This window comes from Ursus americanus, chromosome 34 (assembly GCF_024610735.1).
Source record: "Ursus americanus isolate L20-20 chromosome 34, mUrsAme1.1.p, whole genome shotgun sequence".
Taxonomy (NCBI): domain Eukaryota; kingdom Metazoa; phylum Chordata; class Mammalia; order Carnivora; family Ursidae; genus Ursus; species Ursus americanus.
This window is the reverse complement of record NC_142160.1, coordinates 2610405-2633865: the sequence shown is the minus strand read 5'-3', so window position 1 is coordinate 2633865 and position 23461 is coordinate 2610405. Positions and strand designations below refer to the sequence as shown.

Below are 23461 nucleotides of genomic sequence, written 5' to 3'. Positions count from 1 at the left end.
AGGACCCTTCACCTCACAGGACTTATACCCCCCTAGGCCCTAAACCCCCCAGAACCCATAAGCCCCAGACCCCACATCTCTAGAACCCCACACGCCCAGGTCCCACACCCCTCAGAACCCCATACCCCCCCAGGCCCTAAACCCCCCAGAACCTACAACCCCAGGGTCCCACTGCCTCCTGGGCCCAGTCCTAATGGCAGCTCAGGAAGCCCTCCAGGCCAGAGCACGAGGAGAGGTGACTCTGAGACTGCAGGTGCAGGAAGCTGGGGCTGGACAGGCGCCTGGGAACCCCTCCATGACCCCTGGCATAGAATGTTCACAACCAGCTGGACGCTGCTTGGCGAGGTGCCAGGGCTAACCGATTCCATCCTCTGCCCACGGCCACTCCTCCCTTCTTTGCCTTCACACACAGAGACACACACCCACACACACTCACAGGGAAGCAAGCTGTTCGGTGACCCCTTTAAAGCAAATTCCTCTGGGAGATGCCCCTTAGCACCAGGCTGCTTCCATGCCCCTCACGACAGGCCTGTTGGTCCCTTGGACATGCCAAGAGCCTCCTGCCCCAGGGCCTTTGCACATGCTGTTCCTTCTGTCTGGGCTAAGTCCATACACACACATCATCTAGATCCGTGCCGCTGGTCCTTCAGCCCTCCACACACCATCCCGTCCTCAGCACACACATTCCTGCACCATGAACACTGCTCACACTTTGTAATCAGTGCTTTCTTCCATGACCCCCCAACTGCGTGAGCTTCAGTTAGTCCGAGGACACAGGAACGCCTTACTGGAAACTGTACTGTCGTCCGGCCACTCCCCACTACCACCCACTTCTCTGTGTACAGAACCCAACGTCCCCAGAGGCCCAGCTTGACAGTGTCCGGGCACCCATGGTCCTTCCTGTCCACTCCACGGAATCTGACCTGTCACAGTTCTCTCTAGTCCCCTGCCGGGTCCCTGGAACCCAAGCCAGAGCTATGTCCCAAGGACTGTGTTTCCCACTTCTCCAAGAGGTTCTGTTGGTCTGGCCGGTCACAGCCCGTCCCCACAGCATTTCCACACATGCCTGAGCACACAGTGTTCCCTGACTTCTGGAAGAAATGTGAACTAGCTGAAACATTGCCTCTGGCAGCAGCAGCCCCAGCTAGCCTTCACCCATGTAGTCCTGTGCGAATTTTGGGCCACTCTGCAGACCGGTGAGCCCCCAGCCCCGTCAGCCGGGCTGCAGGAACTCCCCAGCCAGACAGGAGCCTTGGTGAAATGCAGCAAATGGATGAAGCCAGAGGTAGGAATGAGGTGACTTTGGGTGGGTGGGGCCTCTGGGGTGCCCGTCTCCTGTCTTGGGTCCCCCTTGACTCAGCACTGCACCAAGAGCCACGGGAGCCACGGCCAGGGGCTGATGGGGGTTTTCAGCCCACACTTGCTGAATGCTGGCTGGAGGACATGCCACCTGCCAGGGACAGTAGGGGGCTGGGATGTCCCTGCCCTTTGAGGAGTCATGTAGAAGCTGCAGGGGGAGAGCGCCCACAGGAAGACAAATGTGCTAGGGAGGGTCCAGTCTGGAGGCCACGTGGTGGGAAGGCCTTCTGGGTCTGGCCCAGTAGTTCCATCATGACCAGACAGACCAGCAGCAGGCCAAGCCCAGATACGGCTGGGAAAACTGCCCCAGGAGCAGGGTCCTGCCTCCACCAACAAGGAATGCCATACCACCAACCGCGTGGGCCCCGGAGGAGGGCATGGCTCTGGGTAGCCGTCAGCTGGAAGACCACAGCCCCGGCACAGCGACACAAAGTACAGGACAGCAGTTCAGAGCATCAAAGTAAGTGTGGCCCCTGCATGATTGCAGGCGACAGAGCCACTGGGCCAGATGCCCCCCCACCCTGCAGGGGAGCTGGCCCAGGGCCCTTGTCGTGTGACCAGCCCAAGAGGAATTCCCACCTGGGGGCACCCCGCTGCCTCATTCATATTGCCTGGCTAGTTTGGGGCCCCCTTGACTGGCTTGTGGACCAGGAAGGTCCACAGGAATGCCAGTGTGCTTTGGAGGAAAAGGATGTGCATTTGGGAGAGATGGATAAACCCACAGGGACCATCTCAGCCTCGCTCTCTGCTCAGTGTGGACCGCAGAGCCCGGGCACCGGCTGGAGAGGTCGGCACAGGCCCCAGGCCCGCCCACCCCATCCGAGCCGTGCACCTGGGAGAGCCTCAGTGCATGGGGGCAGCCCTCAGGAGCTTTCCAGAATACCCCTGCCACGACTGGCCCGTCCACACCGCTGCCTGGAAGGGGGGCCTCCGCTTGGGCCCCCAACCCTTTTGCAGTCCCTTCCCAGGGCCTCCCTCGCACTGGACCGAGCTCGGGTCCTGGCCACAAAGGAGGGCAGCAGGTGCGAGCCAGCAGAGAGCCTTACGCTGCCTGCCAGTGGGTAGAACTCCAGCGATAAGAGAGGGGATCGGACGGAAAAGCTAACATTTTGCTTTACGCTCAAACAACAATCATTATCAATAACCCTATAAAAGGTCAATTTATTATCCCGCTGTTATGTGCCCTGTTTCAACAACAGTGCAAAACATACAGAGAAGGCAGAAACCCCTATAGAATCCGTGGTCCTCAGGGCTCCCCAGTCAACTCTGGGCACCGAGGGTGGAGGTCCCTGCCTCGCTGGCCCCCTCATCCCAGCTTCCATGCCTGGGGAACCCCACGGCTGCCGAGTGAGCAGCCCTGCCTGCTCTCATGGCCCCTTGGTCTTCTTGGTGACCAAGGTGATAATGATGAAGTAAGCACGTCCCTGTCCATTCCAACAGGGGCATGGCTGCACACCCGGCTGCCTGGCAGGGGCAGCCACCTGACTGCTCTTCCTGCCGCAGCCACAGCCCTCCGCTTTTCCCAGCTGACCCTGTGGCCATGACCTCCACCCAGGACCACAGCTACTGCTCCCCGAGGGCAGGAGCCCGGCTGACCGACCTCAGAGCCTCACACTGCCCGGCCCGGTCCCTCACCCGGAAGGGAAGCTCCCGACTCGTGTGCACTGTGACAGTACCACCTCTGCACCTGGCAGAAGGATCCCCAGGAAAGAAGTCTGAGTCATCCTGGAGAGAAAACAAATGCCAGGGGAACTGCGGCGAGGCCAGTAGGGCCTCCCCCTTTCCTTCCAGCACGTTCCATGGGAGGCTAAGGGAAAAGCAAGCTCACCCTGCTGAGGCTTCAAGCTAGCAAGTGTAAATGCACACGGCTGGCTGACAGATGCGCCCAGACCAGGCAGAAGCTCCAGGAAAAAGGCTGAGGTGCACCGGGGCCCCTGTCCACGCCACCCCCTCTTCCACAGCCCTCCTCGGGCTCCCCCTAACCTCTGCACCGGCCACCCCCGGGAGGACCAGCCAAGCAGCCGCCGGCGCCTGGTCTTGGAGGGTGGCAGGGCGTTGGGACAAGGGTGAGCTGCCCTTGGAACCACACGGGCTGCCGCGGCACACTTTGTTCAGACGTAATAACAGCTATTAGGCTGCATAATTGACCCAAAGAGGGAAGTCATTGCAGTGAGAAACAAAGGGCGCTCAGTGCTGCCTGGCCGCCGACCAGCTGGCCCGCGGGGCGCCCAGCGCCTCTTACGTGGGCAGCAACTTCCCTGGCCCCGGGGGGGAGGGGAGGGTTGCCTCCCAGCCCCTTTCCGCCCAACGGCCTGTGCATGGATGGCGTGCGCGCACCCCCAGACTGAGCACGCTGGCCAGGGCCGGGGCGAGTCCCTGCAGAGGGGCACAGCTTGCGCCTTCTCAGCGTGTCCCACCGCTGAAGCCTCTCGCCCCATGCTCGGTGCCCCCGAGCCTGCCACAAAGGTTGGAAATGCAGGCAGGTGCACGTCTTCAGGGCCAAGAGCGAAGGCAGGGGAAGAGCGCACACTGTGTCTAAAGGGAACCGGAACAATAAAGGTGAACTAGACACGAAGATAAAAATAAAGCAGTACAGGAGGTCCTGCCAACAGAGGGCTGTGCCCACAGTGCCCCAGGGCCACCCAGCCCGGGGCCAGCCGGGCAGCGCGAGGCCGCCAGCAGGTGGCCCCGAGTCACCGAGAGGGCTGGCTCCTTGCTTCCCAAAGCTATCTGAGCAGTCCAGTTGCCTGCAAGACTCACAAGGTTTACCAGGCCTTGTAAACAATTCCTGGACCAGCTTTGAAGGCCAGGGAGTGGTGCCTCGGGAATCTCCCCGGGGATGCTGGAGTCATCTGTCAGCAGGACACTCAGGGTGCGTCCCAGGACAGCCAGGGAGTGTACCAGGCTCTGGGGTCACTGCGAGGAGCGCCGCATCGGGGCACCACATGGAGCTCCAGCGAGAAGCCATTTGCTCACTGAGGAGCAAGGGCTGTGAGGCCCGGGTCCCTGCCCCCTGTCCCCCGGGACACCAGGAGCATCCAGGGCAGCGGGAGGCTGCAGCCTGAGCCGCCTGCTGCAGGGCCACGTCCCCTTCCTGCAGGGAGTCTCCCATCAGAAGGCGCAGGAGAGGCTTTGGAGGCTTTTTCATATTTCAACAACCACAAATATGGATGTAAATGTGATTTCAGTCACCCTCTGGCTTATGACACGGGAGCCTCAGGGGCCATGTGAGGAAGTGCACATTGCCCTGAATGATAAGACAGACGGTGCAGAGAGCAGCTGCCCAGAGCCCCAACCCCACCCCGAGAAGCAGCACAGATGGCCATGGTGGACCAAGGTGGGGCTGCTTGAGGTTGTCAGCCTGCTGGCAACACAGCTCGACTCCCAGAGGGTAGGGGTCCTTCGGGGGGAGTGCAGGTGCAGGTTCCACACACGCTCGAAAATCAGTATCACCCACATTCCGGGCAGGGGGAGACGGAGCCAGCCGTTCCTGGGAGGCCACCGTGGTGCCCTTCACACCTCTGCCCTGTCAGTCTCTGCAGCGTCTCGGGGCTTCTCCAAAGGAAGAGGGCAGGGAGAGGCTGGGGCCAGGATCTGTGAGCGGGTGGGCCCTGGACAGGGGCAGGGAGTGGAGGGAGCAGCCCACCCTCTTGCCGGTGCTCCCGGGAGCCCCAGGTCCTCTCTCCACGAAGGCAGACCACCAGCCAGAAAGGTCTTTCCCCCTCCCTGCTCAGCGGCCTGGAGGGCTGCCCCTGCTCTCTGCAGACCTGCTAAGGGCAGTGTGGTCTTGTTGAGACCAGAGCTCGTCAGCCAGGCAGCCCAGGCTCTGGAATCTGCTCTTTGGCCCAGATGCTGGTCCAGGGCAAACAAGGCAGGCTCCCCGAGAGCCCTGAGAGCTCAAGTTCTCCTTCACTAATTGCAAACCTGTGCAAGACTGAGCACGAGAATGAAAGCCACCAACCTGCAGCTCAGAACAGAACGTACTGTTCACCAGTTGTCCATCCATCATCTTACCCCATATTCCAGAAGGCATAATGTTCCCATAATATAATCGTTTAGTGGAAACCAAGCGTTCTGACCATTACTTTTTCTGTACTAGCTTGTTTATTTGGAGTAATTTGCAGCCCTGAAAAAAAATAACAAAGCGAGTGCTAAGGGACAGAGATTGCCTGTAGGACGAAGAGCTCTGCATAAGTTACCCTGTGGGAAAGGCAGGCCTTTGGGGTCCTTCAGCTCTGACACAGGATGGTCTCCTTGCGTTTTTACGGGATAGAGTTCAGCCTCCACAGGAAGGAGCAGAAGCAAGGGAAAGGATTGCAAGCAGGACTGTGTGCAGCGCGTGGCTCGTGGCTCCGTGGCGGCAGTGCAGGAACACACCTGGGGAACAGCCAGGCTTTCTCTGGAGAGAACGGAATGCACAGCCAGTTTATCTCCCAGTGCTCACTATTCTAATAGCAAGCTGCTGGGCATGTCTGCGAAGCTCACACCATGCACCGCCAGGCCACAGAGCACAGGATTGCGGTCCCGCTCGCGGAAGCCTGTCCGCTCTCGGAAAGGATAACGCAGCTCCCTTTCTTTCTACTCATCCTTGGACCATCTGAGGTCGAGAGAGCAAACCCTGCTGACCTTGCTAACAGTCGGGGAGTCCAGCAGGACTGAGAGACTGAGTCTCACCACAGATGGCTATGGACACATGTGTGCACCTGTGTAAGCAGCATGTGTCTGTGTACTTGTGCACATGTGTGTTGTGTGTGTGCACGCATGTGTGCATGGGTGCGTGTGTGCGTGCATTGTATGTGTGCGTAGGTGTGCGTGCATATGTCCTGTGTGTTGTGCGCACACACATGTGCGTGTGTGTGTTGTGTGTGTGCACGCATGTGTGCATGGGTGCATGTGTGCGTGCATTGTATGTGTGCGTAAGTGTGCGTGCATATGTCCTGTGTGTTGTGCGCACACACATGTGCGTGTGTGTGTTGTGTGTGTGCATGCATGTGTGCATGGGTGCGTGTGTGCGTGCATTGTATGTGTGCGTAGGTGTGCGTGCATATGTCCTGTGTGTTGTGCGCACACACATGTGCGTGTGTGTGTTGTGTGTGTGCACGCATGTGTGCATGGGTGCATGGGTGCGAGCATTGTATGTGTGCGTAGGTGTGCGTGCATATGTCCTGTGTGTTGTGCGCACACACATGTGCGTGTGTGTGTTGTGTGTGTGCACGCATGTGTGCATGGGTGCATGTGTGCGTGCATTGTATGTGTGCGTAGGTGTGCGTGCATATGTCCTGTGTGTTGTGCGCACACACATGTGCGTGTGTGTGTTGTGTGTGTGCATGCATGTGTCCATGGGTGCGTGTGTGCGTGCATTGTATGTGTGCGTAGGTGTGCGTGCATATGTCCTGTGTGTTGTGCGCACACACATGTGCGTGTGTGTGTTGTGTGTGTGCACGCATGTGTGCATGGGTGCATGGGTGCGAGCATTGTATGTGTGCGTAGGTGTGCGTGCATATGTCCTGTGTGTTGTGCGCACACACATGTGCGTGTGTGTGTTGTGTGTGTGCACGCATGTGTGCATGGGTGCATGTGTGCGTGCATTGTATGTGTGCGTAAGTGTGCGTGCATATGTCCTGTGTGTTGTGCGCACGCACATGTGCGTGTGTGTGTTGTGTGTGTGCACGCATGTGTCCATGGGTGCGTGTGTGCGTGCATTGTATGTGTGCGTAGGTGTGCGTGCATATGTCCTGTGTGTTGTGCGCACACACATGTGCGTGTGTGTGTTGTGTGTGTGCACGCATGTGTGCATGGGTGCATGGGTGCGAGCATTGTATGTGTGCGTAGGTGTGCGTGCATATGTCCTGTGTGTTGTGCGCACACGCATGTGCGTGTGTGTGTTGTGTGTGTGCACGCATGTGTGCATGGGTGCATGTGTGCGTGCATTGTATGTGTGCGTAGGTGTGCGTGCATATGTCCTGTGTGTTGTGCGCACACACATGTGCGTGTGTGTGTTGTGTGTGTGCACGCATGTGTGCATGGGTGCATGGGTGCGAGCATTGTATGTGTGCGTAGGTGTGCGTGCATATGTCCTGTGTGTTGTGCGCACACGCATGTGCGTGTGTGTGTTGTGTGTGTGCACGCATGTGTGCATGGGTGCATGTGTGCGTGCATTGTATGTGTGCGTAGGTGTGCGTGCATATGTCCTGTGTGTTGTGCGCACACACATGTGCGTGTTGTGTGTGTGCACGCATGTGTGCATGGGTGCATGTGTGCGTGCATTGTATGTGTGCGTAGGTGTGCGTGCATATGTCCTGTGTGTTGTGCGCACACGCATGTGCGTGTGTTGTGTGTGTGCACGCATGTGTGCATGGGTGCATGTGTGCGTGCATTGTATGTGTGCGTAGGTGTGCGTGCATATGTCCTGTGTGTTGTGCGCACACGCATGTGCGTGTGTTGTGTGTGTGCACGCATGTGTGCATGGGTGCATGTGTGCGTGCATTGTATGTGTGCGTAGGTGTGCGTGCATATGTCCTGTGTGTTGTGCGCACACACATGTGCGTGTGTTGTGTGTGTGCACGCATGTGTGCATGGGTGCATGTGTGCGTGCATTGTATGTGTGCGTAAGTGTGCGTGCATATGTCCTGTGTGTTGTGCGCACACACATGTGCGTGTGTGTGTGTTGTATGTGTGTGCAGGTATGTGCATGCGTGTGTGAAGCCAACAGGCTCTTATAGTGTCCCAGTTCGCGTCAATATTTTGTTTAAGAGCAAAAAGGCCTCTGGCTCCTACAGGCACCGAGTAACTGAGGCAGGGACCACCACCAACCCACCCCAACTTCAGATCCGTAGTCGCTAGTGCATTGTGCCCCTCTGAGCCCACAGCTACTGTATGAGGTCAAGTTCTTTCAAATATGGATACTAACACTCAGAGAGGTACAGAGGGTTCCTGAGGTCACAGCTGTTAAGTGGCCAAGGGTCAGAAATTCCAAATGCAGCCCCACCCCACATCTCACCCAGAGCTCTAGCCCCACGCCTAATAGGGGCCTGGGGCTGGGAATGTCTGGTCATGGGGTGAGCACCGCACCGCCTTCTCCAGAGCCACCTCCACAGGATCTGATCTGCAGGGCGTGGGGGCTCAGACCCCTTTGCTGCCAGGAATCAGAGGACCTGGAGCAAAGTGGGCTGCTGTGCCTTGGGTGCAAATAGAAACTCCCATTCAAGGGAACTTCAGGATGAGCCCCCAGTCCCGTGGGGTGCCCTCGGGGCCCAGTGTGCTCCATGGGTCTGCAGCTGCTGTGCTACCAGAGGCTTGTTGGAGATGGAAAGTCCCCAGTGCCCCAGACCTCCGAAGCCACACAAGGCTCCAGAGATGTGCGGGCACTTAGAGGCTCAGACGGCTGCTCTTCCCTGTTCCAAGAAGACCCACCAGCCAGAACATGGAGGAAAATGGGCAAGCACGACCCTGGGGTGCCCTGGCCTTCCTCTGGGCCACATTGCTTCCTGGGCACCTGGAGGAAGCTGTTGTAGACCCCAGGCTTACTCCCCCTGCCCTCTGGTCCAAGCTGCAATGGCCAGGGCCTGGTGCTACTCCCTGCAGGTGGCCTGAGCCGTGGGGCTGCCGGGCCAAGGGAGAAGATGGCACCCCAGACCACATGGGGGGGGGGCTCCTGGCAGGGCTGCGGTTCAGGGGTGGGGGCGCTGCCAGGGACAGGGCCCCACAGCAAGAGGGCAAGGGAAGAAACCTCTCTCCCCACAGCCTTCCATTGGCCAAATCCAAGGAGATGCTCATGCCATGCTCTCCTGGATTGGAGGAGCCACCTGCAGACACAGACCTGGGAGGAGCCGGGAACGGGGAGCCCAGCTGGACCTCAGGCCAGAGTTCACATTTTAAAACTCAGCGCATTAATGGATACTTTTATACTCAATCCTAAATCTTCCAATGAAATTGTACCACTTTCCCACGGGGAAGTGAAGACCTGTGAGTTAACAGAAAAGGCCTGGATGAGATGTGAAGCCCTTCCTCGTGCACACCAGCGCCCCCACCCCCACCCCGCGCTGGTGGCCTCCCTGGGGCTGCGGGTCACTTGGACCCGGGGGCGGTTCCTCAGCCTCATGTCACCGTTGCCTCAGCCACGAGCCCACTCACAGTTTGTCTAACAGTTGCTCAGACTATGCAGATGTTCCAGATAAAGGATTTGTCTTTCAGAAACTTAAAACCATGCACTTCGTGGAGGAGAACCCGACGGGAGCTGGGCCAGAACGGGGGACACAGGAAAGGCCAGCCCCCGGAGGCTCTGCTACCTGGGAACGGGGTCCGCTGGGGAAGGCTAGAGCCAGCCAGAGGCGTGGGCCTGGTTCATGGCCTGGTCCCCCGGGTGCGGGGAAGGGCCCGTGGGGACCGCGATCGCCCTCACGCCCAGCTGCTGCATGAACCCCGCACTAAGCCGGCTGGTGTGTCTGCTGTAGGATTTCTCTCAGTGGTTACTAACGTCTGCGGACGTCCCTGGGGGGAAGACCTGCCCTGGCGACTGCAACAGCCTCTCCATCACCCGCGGCATTGCGGACGATCACATTTTGTACTTCTGTGTCCTCTTTCTCTCAAGTGGGCTCTCTAACAGCTCCAGGGGCTCACTGCCTCAAACCCGACTCCAGACGTGAGTCGCAGATGAGCTCCAAACACCGCCCCCCAAGACCACTCCCCCAGGATCCGAGGTCCTGTGTGTGATGCAGGCCGGGGCTCTGGGGAGCCTGCACAGGGGGAGGCCAGTGGGGAGGAAGAGCCCTGGCCTCCAGGCATCCTGGCCCCGCCCAGCCCCCCCCGCCAGGCCCCGCATGGGCCTCCTCGGGACCGCCACCCCCGCCTCAGGATGAAGAGCAGCCCAGGCAGCACCAGAGAGAGCGAGAGACCTGTGAGCCCGGCCAGCCCCTTAGGAGACACAGGAAACAGCCAAAGGGTCTGGGGCCATTTGCTCTGCAGGGAAGCTGGCAAAGGGCCTCAAGATGCCGCTGGCCCACCTTCCCTCTGACTGCCCAGTCTGCCCAGGCCCTAGCCCTCTCGGGCACGCAAGCACACGCCTTCAGAGCCCACTTGCCCCTCCACGAACACCCCATATCCAGGCTGACCCTTGCGGGCGCTGGTCAGCAACTTGTGCTCACACGTGTCTCTCTGGCTCCTCAGCCCCACGTGGATGGGTCGTGGTTTGCCCCCAGTCTCTCAGTGCCTCTGTTGAGGCTGGCCTGGGGGCCACACGAGCACAGAGCAGCTGCTAGGTCTCACCCTGCCCCACGTGGGCCTCGGCTCCGAGGTGCCCAGCGGACCCCAAACCCCAGGCCAGCCCAAGCTGACCATCTGATGACAGGGGGCCAGCCACCCCGTTCCCTGGGCTTTCCCTCGTCGTTGCCTGAGCCCCACAGAACCAGAACAGGAGCGATTTGCAGAAATCCCAGGGCAGCAGATGAGTGCACGGCGGTTTCTAGTCGGTCTTCCGACTGGTCTTCCGACTGCCTGACCCCCCCATCGGCACCTCTTTCCTGGAATCTGCGTTTCCCATCCCTCCTGCGGGCGGAGGGAGCTCCGGCCCCGCTTAGCTGCCGAGCAACACCCCGGGGCGCTGGGATCTTGCTGAGAAAGAGGACACTGTCTCCAGCCTGCGGCTTCTCCTTCCGTGTTGCTTTTCACTGTTGTATTGATGTTGCCACCTCGAATTCTATCGGCCCGTGCCTCTCAGAATAAAAACGCAACAAATTTAAATCTTCCTCCCGGATTATTCCCACTCGGCGAGGATAAAATGAGCGTGAATGAGGCCAGAACCACTGTCACAAAGGCAGGGAGATCGTGTCAAAGAGCCGAATGGGTTCCATGCCCTCGCCGCGGCCACGGGGCTTACGACTTCAAGGCAAGGCCGACTAGAACCCTGAAACGATGAATCAGGGAAACTGGCTGCGGACCCCACCTCTACTCGAGGTGAGTAAAACCACAGGAACTGCACAGTAGGAGATGAAGAAACGGCCAGTGGTTGTAGGATCAGAGCCTGCTTTGTGCGGAAGAAGTTTCTACATCATTTTGACGATGTTCCCTTCACTGACTGCTCTCAGCCCTTGGCTTCCAGACCACAGCAGGCTTTCCCGTCCGTCACTGACCTGCTGTCCCCACAACCAGAGGCTGGAGAGACAGACCAGTGTGTCTACTCTGAGGGACAGGAAGCCACAAGCAGCAGCAAGAAAAAGTTCGGCTTTAACCAAAAGACTGCTTTTCCAGACAATCAGGCCAGGTTCCAGAGGTCATGGGCAGGTGGAGCCCCATGCTGCTTTGACCAAGTGCTTCCAGATGCTTCCTTCCCTCTGGAGAATTCTGAGGTGCTGGCGTTGGGTACATCAGCTGGGTCTGGGTTGGACTGGCTGCTGCGGGGGGCAGTGGTGACCAGCCCGTGGCCAGCCTTGAGCACGAGGGTCTGCTGGGCATGGGACACAGCTCAGGGGCCCCCAAAAGCTCACCTGCAACAACACTTCACTTCCCTAAGGTCACTTTCTCATCTGCAAAATGAGGAATCAATGTCAACTAGACTTCCTCCCCCGCACCAGAATGCGTGATTCAGCACCACTTAAAGATTTCCTGTAAGGGAGGGCGTGGGGTAAAAACCCATGATTCGGTCAATGGCCCTGGGGTTGCTGACTCTGCCGGGGAAGGTGAGGGCTAGCAGGTTGGCAGGAGCTGGCTCCTGGTCAGAACCCAGGGTCTCACTGGGCCGGAAGTCCCGGCCAGAGGCTCTAAGGAAGAATCCGCTTCCCATCTCATCAGGTTGTTGGCAGAATTTGGCTTCTCGTGCTGTGGGACTGCAGTCCCCATTCCCCAGCTGGCTGTCGGCCCGGGGCTTCTCTCCGCTTCCAGGCCTGCCCCATTCCTGGCTGCCCGGCCGCCCCATCTTCAAAGCCAGCGCTGGCATGTCCCACCCTTTACACATTGAATCCTTCTCACTTGCTGCGGTAAACAGTTGACCCTGAACAATGCAGGGTTTAGGGGCACCAACCCCCGCACCGTCAAAAATCCGTGTATAACTTTTTACCCCCAAAACACTGAGAGCCTCCTTCAGACAGAAGCCTTGTAGATCACAGTGGTTGATTAACAAGTATTTCATGTGTTATATGTATTATAGGTTCTATTTTTACCAGAAAGTAAGCCTGAGAAAAGAAAATGTCATTAAGAAAGTCACAAAGAAGAGAAAATACATTTGCAGGACTATCCTGTATTTATCCACAAAACCCACATACAAGCGGACCCGCGAAGCTCAAACCCTTGTTGTTCAGGGTCAACTGTACTAACAAATTGCAGTCTTTGTGTTCAGTTCCTGGCACGCGGCTTCTGGGACATGTGTTGGATGGAGTGAGCAGCGCCCCCTTTGTTACCCAGAACAGCCCCCTTTAGACCACACCTGCGTTTACGCTAAGGATGTAGCTGTTGGAGGACCCCTCAACGGCTTTGGGATGGGGCCGGTCACCAGGAAGACCAAGCCATGATTAGGGTTTGGGACTTCTGGCCCCACTTCTACCTCCAGGGCGAGGAGAGGGACGGGAGATTGCGTTCCATCACCAGGGGCCGATGACTGAATCAGTCGTGCTATGCGGTAGACTCCTCTCCGTACGAACCGCTGACCGTGTTTGGAGAGCTCGCAGGCTGCTGGACGCATCCAGGCGTCAGGAGGGTGCAGTGCCCAGGGGGCCACGGGTCTCCACCCCTCCCACTCCTGTGATACCGAGCACCGTGCGTCTCGTTCATCCGGCTGTTCCCGAGTCGTATCCTCTATCCTAAGTTGGTGATTTACTATGTAAACTGTTTTCCTGGGTTCTGTAAGCTGATCCAGCTAATAATCAAACCTGAGAGGGATCGTGGGAGCCCCCAGGTTTGTACTGGACCAGGCAGATATGCGGGCAGTCTGGGCACTCCGTTCGTGGCCGGTGTCCCAAGTGGGGAACAATGTCACTCGTCCGTCCTGATGCAAAACTCTGGGTAGTCAGAAGTGAACCGAACTGTCAGACACCCACTTGGCATTAGAGATTTGGAGAACTGGTGTGAAAAACACCAGCTGTTTGATGTCAGGGGCGGTGGGGGGATCGCTTCCTCTTCTGCAACCAGCCAGAGAAAACCCTCTACTTAAAGGCACTCCTACAAATTAGGCCTGGCCCATGCGGAGCATCTCCCGGTTTTTGGTTTTCAGGTCAACTGATTAGCAACCTTGACTGTATCTGCAAAATCCCTTAATCCCATCCTCGGGGAAGCCACCGCGTAGGGTGAGGTCATGGGGCCAGGGCGGAATCCTGCCTTTCCCGTGGGAGGAGCATAAATGGGGGCGGGACCTGCTGGAGACACATCTTCTGGGCAGCCCCAGAGGGGCAGGGCACATGGCAGCTTCGTCGCTGCTGGCTGGGCTTCCAGGTGAGATGCTCAGGGGCCAGCTGGCCCTGCTCGGAGACAGACAGCGGCCTGTCCGGGATCAGGATGGGGAGGGGCGCAGGGCGTTCCGGGTCCTCCTGAGAGAGATAAGGGATTCCTACCGATATAATGCTGCTCAGCTCAGAGAGGATTTTGTGGGGCCCTCCTGCTCCCCAACAGAGAGAAACTCTTCCTGATTCGCAGCCTGACACCGGTCGCCCCTCTTCTGCTAGAACAGGAGTCTCAGTGGCAAGACCCCGGCAAGGGTCTGTGCCCGGGACCGCGCCCCACACAGAAACCGCTGAATGAATGAGACGGGATGAGGCAGGGAATCTGCAGCCTGTCTCCCACCCCCAAGCCCAGCAGCCAAGGGCCATGCCTTCCTCCCCACCAGGAGGCGGAGGAGCGGCAGCCCCTCCCAGGACCCGCTCCCGTGGCTCCAAAGGTCTTCGCCGCCTGTTGGGCTGGACCACGCAGGCCTGGAGGTGCCTCCAGCAGCTTCCAGCAGCCACCTCCTCCGGGAATCCAGACCCTACAAGTAGTCCTGGCCCCTCGCTGATGCCGGCGGCCACACCCGCCTCTACCTGGAAGACAGGTCTTAGGGAGACGTTCACACACAGCTTACTTAGCAAGAGAAGTGAAACTATCTGCCAATCGTTTTCTAGAAGACACAGAAGGAGAGCTTGAGCTCGACTGGGACACAGGGCTGCTTGCAAAGACCAAGTGTAACTTTGCCCTCACACAGGAATTAAAGGCAAGCCACAGTCCCCCCAGAGGGACGCGGGTGCCCGTGCGGGTTCACGCCCCACTGCCCCCCTCCGTTAAGCCAAAGTCTCTCCACAGCGGCTGGGGAGGCATCATTCTCTTTGACCTTTAGGGGGAATGCACCCAAATGAGAAGGACAGGAGCTGATAGCTTAGAAGACCTGACATCTGAGCTCGAGAACTTTGAAAAAAACAAAAATGAACACATGTTCCCTGAACTGACCCCACAGCGCCACGTTGTTCGCCAACATCCTTGCTTTTCTAAATGTCTTTTTATCACCTTTTTCTCAAGCGGCTCTTGTAAGCCCCAGGAGCAATGCTCGCTGTGTAACAGTTTCATAAAACGTATAACCCACAGGCCTGCAGGCTGTAAACACACACGAGCCTCAAGGATGCGCCCAGCTTCCCGTCCATCTCACCAGGAAAGAACGGAGGCCTTGGCTCCTGGTATAGACAAGGGTCACCTGCCATGAAGACTAGCCAGACTCACCCCCATCGCTTGGGGCAACCACAGCTTTGCTTCAGGCCTGCAAACAGCTGGCATCCACCTGAGTTGGGGAGAGAGGCCTTCCAGGTAAGGAAGGTGCCCTGACCGGATCCCCTGCTTCGGTGCACATCCCGGTGCAGCACAAAAAGACCCCAGCCCCCAAGGTCACTGAGGGACATGGGGGCTCGAAACAGGACGCCAAAGAGAGAAGAAGGAGACCAGGCAGGGAGAAAGCAGCTTCTTAGAATGTGCCATGTGTGTTGGTGTATGACGGAGCACAGACCCCTCAGAAGTACAGGACAAGAGGGAAAGGATATCCCAGGATGTAGGATTGGCCCCTGACATTGCTCCTACTTCTTTCTTTCTTCCTCTCCTCCTCCTCCTTCTTCTTCTTTTTGGTATTTTACAGTTTTCCTACAATGATTACATAAAACTTTTAGAAACTTACAAAGTTCTCTTATGAAAGTAGCCTTCCTTGCAATGTCAGCATGCTGGGACCTGGATGCGGGTCCCAGTAGGTCAAGTGTTAGGTCCTGGAACCAGACGGCCAGGTCCTAAATCTACTAGTCCATTTTGAGCTCCATGATCTTTAGCAAATGCCCTCATTAACCTTTAAGTATTATTGTCATTAACATTCATCCAGCACTTTCTAGACCCAGGGCATTGTGTCCATTAGTCTGTATGGATCACCTCGATGTGTGTGTGATAATTAGCTTATCTATGCATTGCCACTGATGGTTGTTGGAATATGAAGGCGATAATGTGTTTGTAAGCGCTGTGCATTTTATTATCTGTCCTCTGGAGTATTTTATTTTAATAACATAAATCCCATTCATCAAAAAAAAAAGAGGAAGGAAGGAAAATGGAAGGAAGGAAGGAAGGAAGGAAGGAAGGAAGGAAGGAAGGGAAGGAGGGAGGAAGGGAGGGAGGGAGGGAGGGAGGAAGGAAGGAACGAAGGGAGGGAGGGAGGGAGGGAGGGAGGGAGGGAAGGAAGGGAGGGAGGGAGGGCGAGCAGTATTTTTGGGCTTGGCACTGTATGCAAGCATGCATTTTTCTGCCGGCAAATTCTCCTAGCCCCTGGAGCTCCAACAGGTGCCCTTGCTGTAGGTTCTAACCTAAGAAAGCCACGTTTCTGAGCCACCGGCTGAATGTTCTGCAGCGGTCAGTCGGTCAGCAGGAGGGTCTGCCTGCTGCCCTGCCCTATGTTCTGCTAAATTTATCCATCGAAGGGTACATTCTAAAGTAATTATGCTGCATTTGCGTTCACTATAGTGTGCTGTGGCAAATGGTCATTTGCCAGGATGCAGACCGGTGTGGACGCCCACCCTGCAGGACCCCACCCCGACAAGGAAAAGTCAATGCTTTGAAGAGTAGAAGAGGTAAAATATTAATGAAACTCGGGCACAAACACAGCTGAATGCTTTCTTTGAGCCTCCGTCTAATCAAGGGGGAAATGTCTCGAAGAGTTGATATATGTGAAACAGGATGATTTCATTCTGGGAAGAATAATTAAGCTCCTACAGTCCTGTTTTCCTGTGAATGCTTCCAGGATTTGGAGAGAATTTTAAAAAGTGGAGCCCAACAGGGTGAATCAGCCACCTAGGACTGCTGGTAAATCAGTAGAATTTTCTTGGTAGAAAAACAACACAGCACCCCGCCTTTGCCCAGAAGTCTCCCTGGCCTGCCGGCCAGCCTGCCCACAGCATGCCAGCCCCGCACTGTTCCCCTGCTGGACCGGCTTCCGGTCAAGCACAGAGGCTCAGCCCAGACATACTGGCCTAATAAAAAAGATTGATTCACTCGGGACACTTCCCCCTAGATGTTTCTCAAAGAAAGTCTTTGTGGAAAAAATGTAAATTCTTTTCCCCCGTAAGTCTGCGAATGGGGTTGTAAGAGCAGCAGTCGGCAGAACTCGGCTGTGGGCAGAGAGCTCTTAGAATAGCAGGTAGCAGAGGCTGGCTCCACTCACAATTGCTCACCCCATTGGTGTGGACGCCGTCTTCCCATTTTTGCTCAGATCTTTGAAGTTCTATCACAGCTATGACAAAGTGATGACTCACTTAAATGCAGTCATCATGTCATACACGGTATTAATACCGCGGTGACATTGCCGTAAGAGGAAAAGGTTCCTGCAAGCATTCTGCCAACACCATCCTCAGGGACCACAAAGGGCAGCGCCTGCAGAAGGCCGCGCTCATTGTGCAGGAGGGCGCCGCCAGCATCCTGGCGCTGCTCTGATAAGCAGCTGTCAGAAAGGAGGGGGCTGCGGGGAGCAGAGGGGGAGGGGAGGGAGAGACCGCTGTTATCAGGCTGGAGGGCAGCCTTGAGTTGCTGCACTGATGTCTTATCTCAAGTATGCTCCTGTCTTGCAAGCTGAAAAATCTCCCTAAAAAGAGAGAGATGGGAGCAGGGCTCCAGGTCTGCGTCCCCTCCCCCACGCCCAGCGCCTGGGAGCCTGTAACTCAGCCCCACAGGAAGACGGCGTAGGTGCCATCCGGTCCCTGTCCGGGCTTCAAAACGCACTTGGAACCCTGCAAACCACCACCCCCTCAGGCGGGAAGCCCCTACCCTCAATAAAGAGAATAAGTCTGTTTCAGTAAGTTTATTGTAAAACAACCCAAAGCTGCAGCAGCATATTCCTTTAAAACCGGAGCATCGCCCCGTCCTCTTTGAGACAGCGGTGCAGGCTGCTCACTCCATCAGAGCTCCTGTAACTGTCCGAGTCCAGGCCTCGCCCGCCTGGCCTTTCCCCTCCTTCCTGTCGAGAGCGCAGGCTGCTGAGTCACGCCTGCCCGGCCGGTCCGTCCTTCCCGGCCCCGTGGCCGACGGCCCGCCTTCCCCGGCAAGCAGCCGCTCCCCACACTCGCAGAGTCCCGGGCTGGGGGCCAGCCCGCCCCTGCCGCCGCCGGGCCCCTCCTGCAGGGACCGCCTGTCCTCGCAGCTCTCCACGCAGCACTCCGGTCCTGCGCCCTCCAGGGCGCATCCACAGAGCCAGCCGCGCGCTAGGCGCCCCGGGGCGTCACCACGTCGATCAGACCAAGGCCCCCTCCGGGCTGTCACTCGGGGAGGGTGATACTGGGCACCCAGTCGTTGACGCTGCGGCTCTCTTCGCAGAACACGCTGAGCTTCTCCAAGGCGGGGTCCTTCCACGCGTCCTCATTGGGGTTCTGCGGGGAGAGCGCAGAGGTCAGCCTGGCTGGCCGCTGGCCGCTGGCCGCTGGCCGCGGCGGGGCGACGCCGGGGCGGAGGCGGCACTCACCGAAATGAGGATGCAGTGCAGGTCTCCCGGGGCTGCAGCCTCGTCGCCGGCGCCCACGATAGCCGCCAGCCGCTGCACGTCGCCCACGCGCACGATGTCTATGTCGTTCTCACAGCAGAACGCCTGGATCAGCGTAAAGTGGATCTGCAGGGCGATGTCGCCCTCGTCCTCTGCGTCGGCGGCCAGCACGCAGAAGGTCACGTTGTCGGGGTCCCTGCGCAGGCGGGGACCGGGTGGTGAGGGCAGGGCGGCAAGCCCGGAGGGGGCCCCCCGCCGCCGTCTCCCCGCCGCCGCCCCCGCCCCCGCCCCAGGTCGCCCCACCCGGGGCCGCGTCCACACTCACACATTCAAGACTTTGGCGGACTCATAGACGCCGGCGGTGAGGCAGCCCTGGCGCTGCGCCGACAGCAGCAGCTCGTGCAGCGCTTTCCCGGCGCCCTGCATCCTGCGGACGAGCCAGCGTGGTGAGCGGGGACTGGCCAGAAGGCGCGGCGAAATCCCCAACCCCGAGGACACACCCCGAGCGCCCCTGCCCAGCGCCCCAGCCCCGGGGATGCGCTCCCGGTGCCTAGCTCCCACCCAGCGGCTCCCCGTCCTGGCGGGCCCCGAAGGCGGCCGCCCGAGCAGCTGCAGCCAGGACAGGGACAGAATCCCCGCGCCCCGAGACGTCCGGCGCCCGGCGCCGACCCACCTGGCGGTGCTTTCGGGAACCGTATCTTGGCCGCGGATTTCCTCCAGAGTCATGGTTCAGTCGGAGAGCAGCTAGTTATCCACGAAAGGAGCGAGCGGCGCAGACGCGGCGGGGACTGGGAAGACGGGGAACCCGAGGCAGCCTTGCGAGCCCAAGGCTGGCGAGTGCGCCCCAGTAAGCCGCGCACCCTTTTATAGGCCCGGCCGCGGCGCCGCCAGCTGGCGCGAGGCTGCGCGCCCATTGGCCGGCGCCCGCTTTCTGATGCAAATGAGGCGGCCGCCGCGGCTCGTGCCAGAAGGCCACGTGGGGAGGGGTGCGGGGGATGACAATGCCTCAAATCTGCCGCTTTTGTCGGGGTGTTACCAGGCAGACTGGAGCCTGCAGATTTCACTCGCCTTTTTGTTTTTTTAAGTCCTTAAAAGGAAAAAGTTAAAAAAAAAAAAAAACCTTGCTTGCTAATAGGACGCCGCAATTTATCAAATGCCCCTTTGGGGAAATTAAGATTTTTTTTTTGCATTTATTTTTGTTGCTACCTTTCTATTTTTTTCTTTACTTTTAATTGAAAGTTTATGAGACTGTTGCTTTTAAACCGGAACTTAAAGTAAAAACACCCAGCGCGGGCTTTAAGCTTGCAAGAAGCCTGGCCACAGCCCCTTCCAGCGACAGCGCGATCCGGAGCGCGCCGGCAAGGCCTCCCCGCAAGCTCAGCGCCCCGACCCTGCCGCGCTGGAGGGTCCGAGCCGACCTCCCCGCCCGCAGCCCGGCGCCGCGGGGCGCTGGGACGCGCGAGCAGATTGCGGCCGGCGCACGCGGCTCGTTTGCATTTCTATGGAGAGCGCACAATAGCGGAGGTCTGGCGTGTGGCGGTTTGCAGGAGGGACAATCGAGGCTTTCTCTTCATAGCGACACTGTCCACCTGCCGCAGGGTGGGGTGGGTAGGGCCCCGCCGCGCGTGGGGGTCGCTGGGCTACCCGGCGCGTGGGGATCGGGCCACGTGCGGCTCCTGCGCCCCCCAGTGCGCATCCCCTGCACCGGTGACCCTGCACCAGCGGTCCGTTTGCGTGTAATCCCCCCTCCCTCGCTCCCGGGTCCTCGCACCGGCTGCCGCACAGTCTACGCAGCCAGGTGCGCTGCGCGGAGACCGGGGGCTCTTGACCCCAGGAGCTTGAAGTACGCAGCTCGGAATCCCTTTCCCGAGGCGCCATCTACAGGCTATCCAGAAAGACTCGGGCCACCCCTATCCCCAATTGCTTTGGTGTCCAGGGTGCTAGCCCCGGGCTCTGCCATCACCGAGCAGCCCTGGCGAATCCGCTGAGCCCCATCCCAGCTGCGCGTTCATGGAAGCCAGAGGAAAACCTACCCGGGAAGGAGGTGAGGACAAAAGGAGACTCCGACCCAGCACTGATGGAGGCAGAGCCCGTACCTCTTACGCTATTTTGAAATGTTCGAATTACCTAAACATACATATATAAAAGTTTGTTTTCTAATTATAGCATAATAAAACTAGAAGATTTGAACAGAAGTGCTGTGATGTCACCATTTTGGACCCCGTAAGCCAGCACGTTCAGACCGTTTCCCCACAGAGAGCATCACTTTGGGTGTCTGCCTCTCTCCCCGCTACTTGGAAATTGGGCTGGGGTGCCCTTCATGGCCCCCTTTCCTAAGTGCGGCCTGGAGCCTGGATGGGACAGGGCGGGGGGGGGGGGGCGGTTCTAGGCAAGCCCGGGCTCAGCTGCAGGACAGGGACAGAGAGTAAGACGAGTGAGCCGGTGTCCTGCGCCTCCCAGTGGACATAGAAGCTGCAGTCAGGGCCGCTTTCTGGAATCCCAGAAGCTAGTGTTTGCTCACCTAACGTCCCTGACATCCCAGGTGCACCTGCCTCCTCCATGTACTACTGCTTCCTTTCTGTCTGTACTGGTGGTTTAGGAAATGATAGTGTGCCTGGATTGGATAAAATATATTTATTTCTAAGTGACTGAGGTGTAGGTATTGCTCTTCCTTATGTATCAAATTTTCTTAAAATGTATTCATTCCACATCCACAGGAAATGTTGCAAATAGGACTTATTTCACATCTTACCCCGCCCCTCCATTTATAACAATACAAATCTGTGGGCTCACCAGGTCTTAGCCCCTCCTCCTACAGGAAGGCCACCAGGATAGCCCTCACTGGGGTGGAGGGGGGGACAGGGGCAACATTTCCAGCTGCTGCTGACCCAAACTGCAGGAAGAGGGCTGATTGACAACCCCTTGAGGCCGTTCTACTTTGCTCACATTTTTAAGGTATTCAATTTCAGGAAAACCGCCTTTCTGACATAGGATACGGCTTCACATGGATTTATTAGTCAGTCCAAAAGGCAGTCAAGCCCTCATCTCAATTGGGAAAGAAACATTTTATCTGGAAGCAAATTCAGCCTCCACCAGACCCTACCACCACCACCTTGCAGTCTGGACAAATGCAGAAGCCACTGGGTCCACCGATTCCCGTCTGCTGGGCAGACTACAGGAAGAGCATAGGGAATGCCTGCACCCTGTCCCGGGTCACCTGCCCTGAGTTAGACAACATGGCCTCACCCCCAAACTGCATTCAGCCGGTGTCTGAGCCTGTTGGAGCCCCAAGTCCTTGGATGCTGTGATGTCATTCAAACTCCCTGGGACCTCACCCCTAAACCTTCCCCTGAACTTTAATAATGAAGTGGGAGTGAGTTTATTAACCACATCCTCGGGGATGCTTTGTTTGAAAAACCCTTTGGGAATGTTATTTAAGTGTTTTTGCTAACACATTCTTTCTCGTGGCCTTGCTAAAATGTTAGTGGATTACCGCTCCCTGGGGGATGGAAAGAACTGGCTTCAAGTAAGCAAGAAGGCTTAGGAGACATTCCCTGCTGCATTTTCTCAAACTATTTGCTATAGGAGGGAGCAAAGTGTCATTGCATAGCAAGCCCACCAGAGGCTGTAGGACATGGGCGGGCTACTCTGAGCTCTGTGTCTCCTGCAGGCAGGTTCCCTTGGCCTCTGGCTTGTCTCAGGGAGAAAGGCAGAGCCACCTTTCAAAACCAGCAGCTCTTACATAAAAATCTGCATTTCCAGCTTCTCTTAGAAAATGGGAAGGTTTGGCCACCATGTGCCTGCAGTCCCCCCCCCGCACCCCAAGACACCATCAGCTGGGGGGACCCCCAGACGGGCAACTTCCCTGCAGTTCCCCACAGTTCCTTACACCCCTCTGAGGACACCCAGCTGTTCTGTTCCTTCATTACCCGCTTCTCCCCTACGGGGCTTTTGCAAACTTCATAAAGACACAAGTTTGAAAAGCAAAATAAAGGGGCCAGGTTCTTAAAAGATGAGCTCAAATAGGGTAAGCACCATTTGTGTCCCATACTGTATAGGACTGTATCTCCGATGTCGGCCCAGGGCTCTTGGAGCAGCGAAGGGTCCTGTGGCTCCTCTTACCCCAGCCCCACCCCTTTGTCCAGCCCATTCACCAGGCAGGACAGGCCTCCTGGATTCAGGAACAATATGGGTTTTTTCCCAGGAACTCACAGAAGGCAGTGTGGGCCTGAGTTGGTGACACCACATTACCTCCAAACAAGAAACCCCATCTTTGTGCAAGATGCACGCCTGTGACCTAAAACCGAGCCGCAGCACCTCCACTGCGTCCCCGCGTCTGACGGGCACAGAGCAGTGGCGTCCCCACCCACCACCACACCTGGCGAGCTGTGAGGTCAGTGAGTGCGGAGGCTTTAGAGGGCCACTGAGATGGGAGCGGGAAACGGAGAAAGGGAAATCCCCACGGAGCGCAAGCCGGACATGTGTGGTCAGCCCCTGTGTCGAGAGGGGTTTCTGGAAGGAGCAGTTTCTCCTGGCTCAGTGAAGCCCCCTGAGGCCCCTCAGGGGGTGGGGGCAAATCATTCTTGCACTTGCCACTTTCCCCACCATGAGTCAGCAACGTGTGACACATGTCATAACCCGGCAGCTCTCACTGCAGCCGCAAACCCCCACCTCCGAGAAGCCACACATGTGCCGTCCTTCCTGGCATGGCCAAGCGCCGTCTTCTGAGCCTGGGCTCCACCCCCCTCATGATGAGAAGATCTGCCCTCTGCCCTCTGTCTTTCATGGGCATCACTGGGAGTTTGTAAAGGTCACACCGGGTCACCATTTGGCCCATACTCCAGTTTGGTTTGGGGGGCAGTGTGCTAAGAAGGCTTGCAAATTTGGTCTGACTTGTTTGTGGAGGTGGGAGCGGGTGGTAGCCACTGTCCGTGTCACCCTAGACACGTCCCAAATGTCACATTGGCCTGCTGGCACGCTGAGCCCCCATCCAGTCTCTGTAGGCACTCAAGCTGGTGCTTAAGCCTGTCCTCTAGCAGCCAGCGGTGAGCCGGGGCACTGTGGTCACCCGCCTGAGGTCGTTAACAGACAGCACATGGCAGGTGAATAGAACCACAGAACTTCCGAACCGAAACTCCTCCTTAAGGTTCTTGAAAGATC

General features: G+C 57.7%; 1 protein-coding gene and 1 long non-coding RNA gene across 2 annotated transcripts; one reads left to right on the top strand and one right to left on the bottom strand.

Moving 5' to 3' along the window:
- Positions 1-1131: 1131 nt before the first annotated feature.
- On the top strand, positions 1132-16792 carry LOC148107159 (uncharacterized). The gene is made up of 3 exons (XR_015722877.1): positions 1132-1285; positions 14896-15111; positions 16297-16792. It is a non-coding gene; the product is annotated as an uncharacterized LOC148107159 (long non-coding RNA).
- An 819-nt stretch (positions 16793-17611) lies between these two features.
- On the bottom strand, positions 17612-19160 carry GADD45G (growth arrest and DNA damage inducible gamma). Its single transcript, XM_045772449.2, has 4 exons — positions 18975-19160; positions 18627-18728; positions 18284-18497; positions 17612-18191 (listed from the first exon to the last, which is right to left on the bottom strand). Exons 1-4 carry the CDS (start codon positions 19025-19027, stop codon positions 18081-18083), a joined length of 480 nt encoding a protein of 159 aa, XP_045628405.1. The 5' UTR covers positions 19028-19160; the 3' UTR covers positions 17612-18080.
- Between the last annotated feature and the right edge of the window lie 4301 nt (positions 19161-23461).

Coding starts and splice junctions, on each gene's coding strand:
- GADD45G (XM_045772449.2), bottom strand. CDS start 19,027: ATGACTCTGGAGGAAATCCGCGGCCAAGATACGGTTCCCGAAAGCACC. Junction 18,498..18,626: donor TCCGCCAAAGTCTTGAATGT/GTGAGTGTGGAC, acceptor CCGCCTGCGCAG/GGACCCCGACAACGTGACCT. Junction 18,192..18,283: donor TGCACTGCATCCTCATTTCG/GTGAGTGCCGCC, acceptor CTCTCCCCGCAG/AACCCCAATGAGGACGCGTG.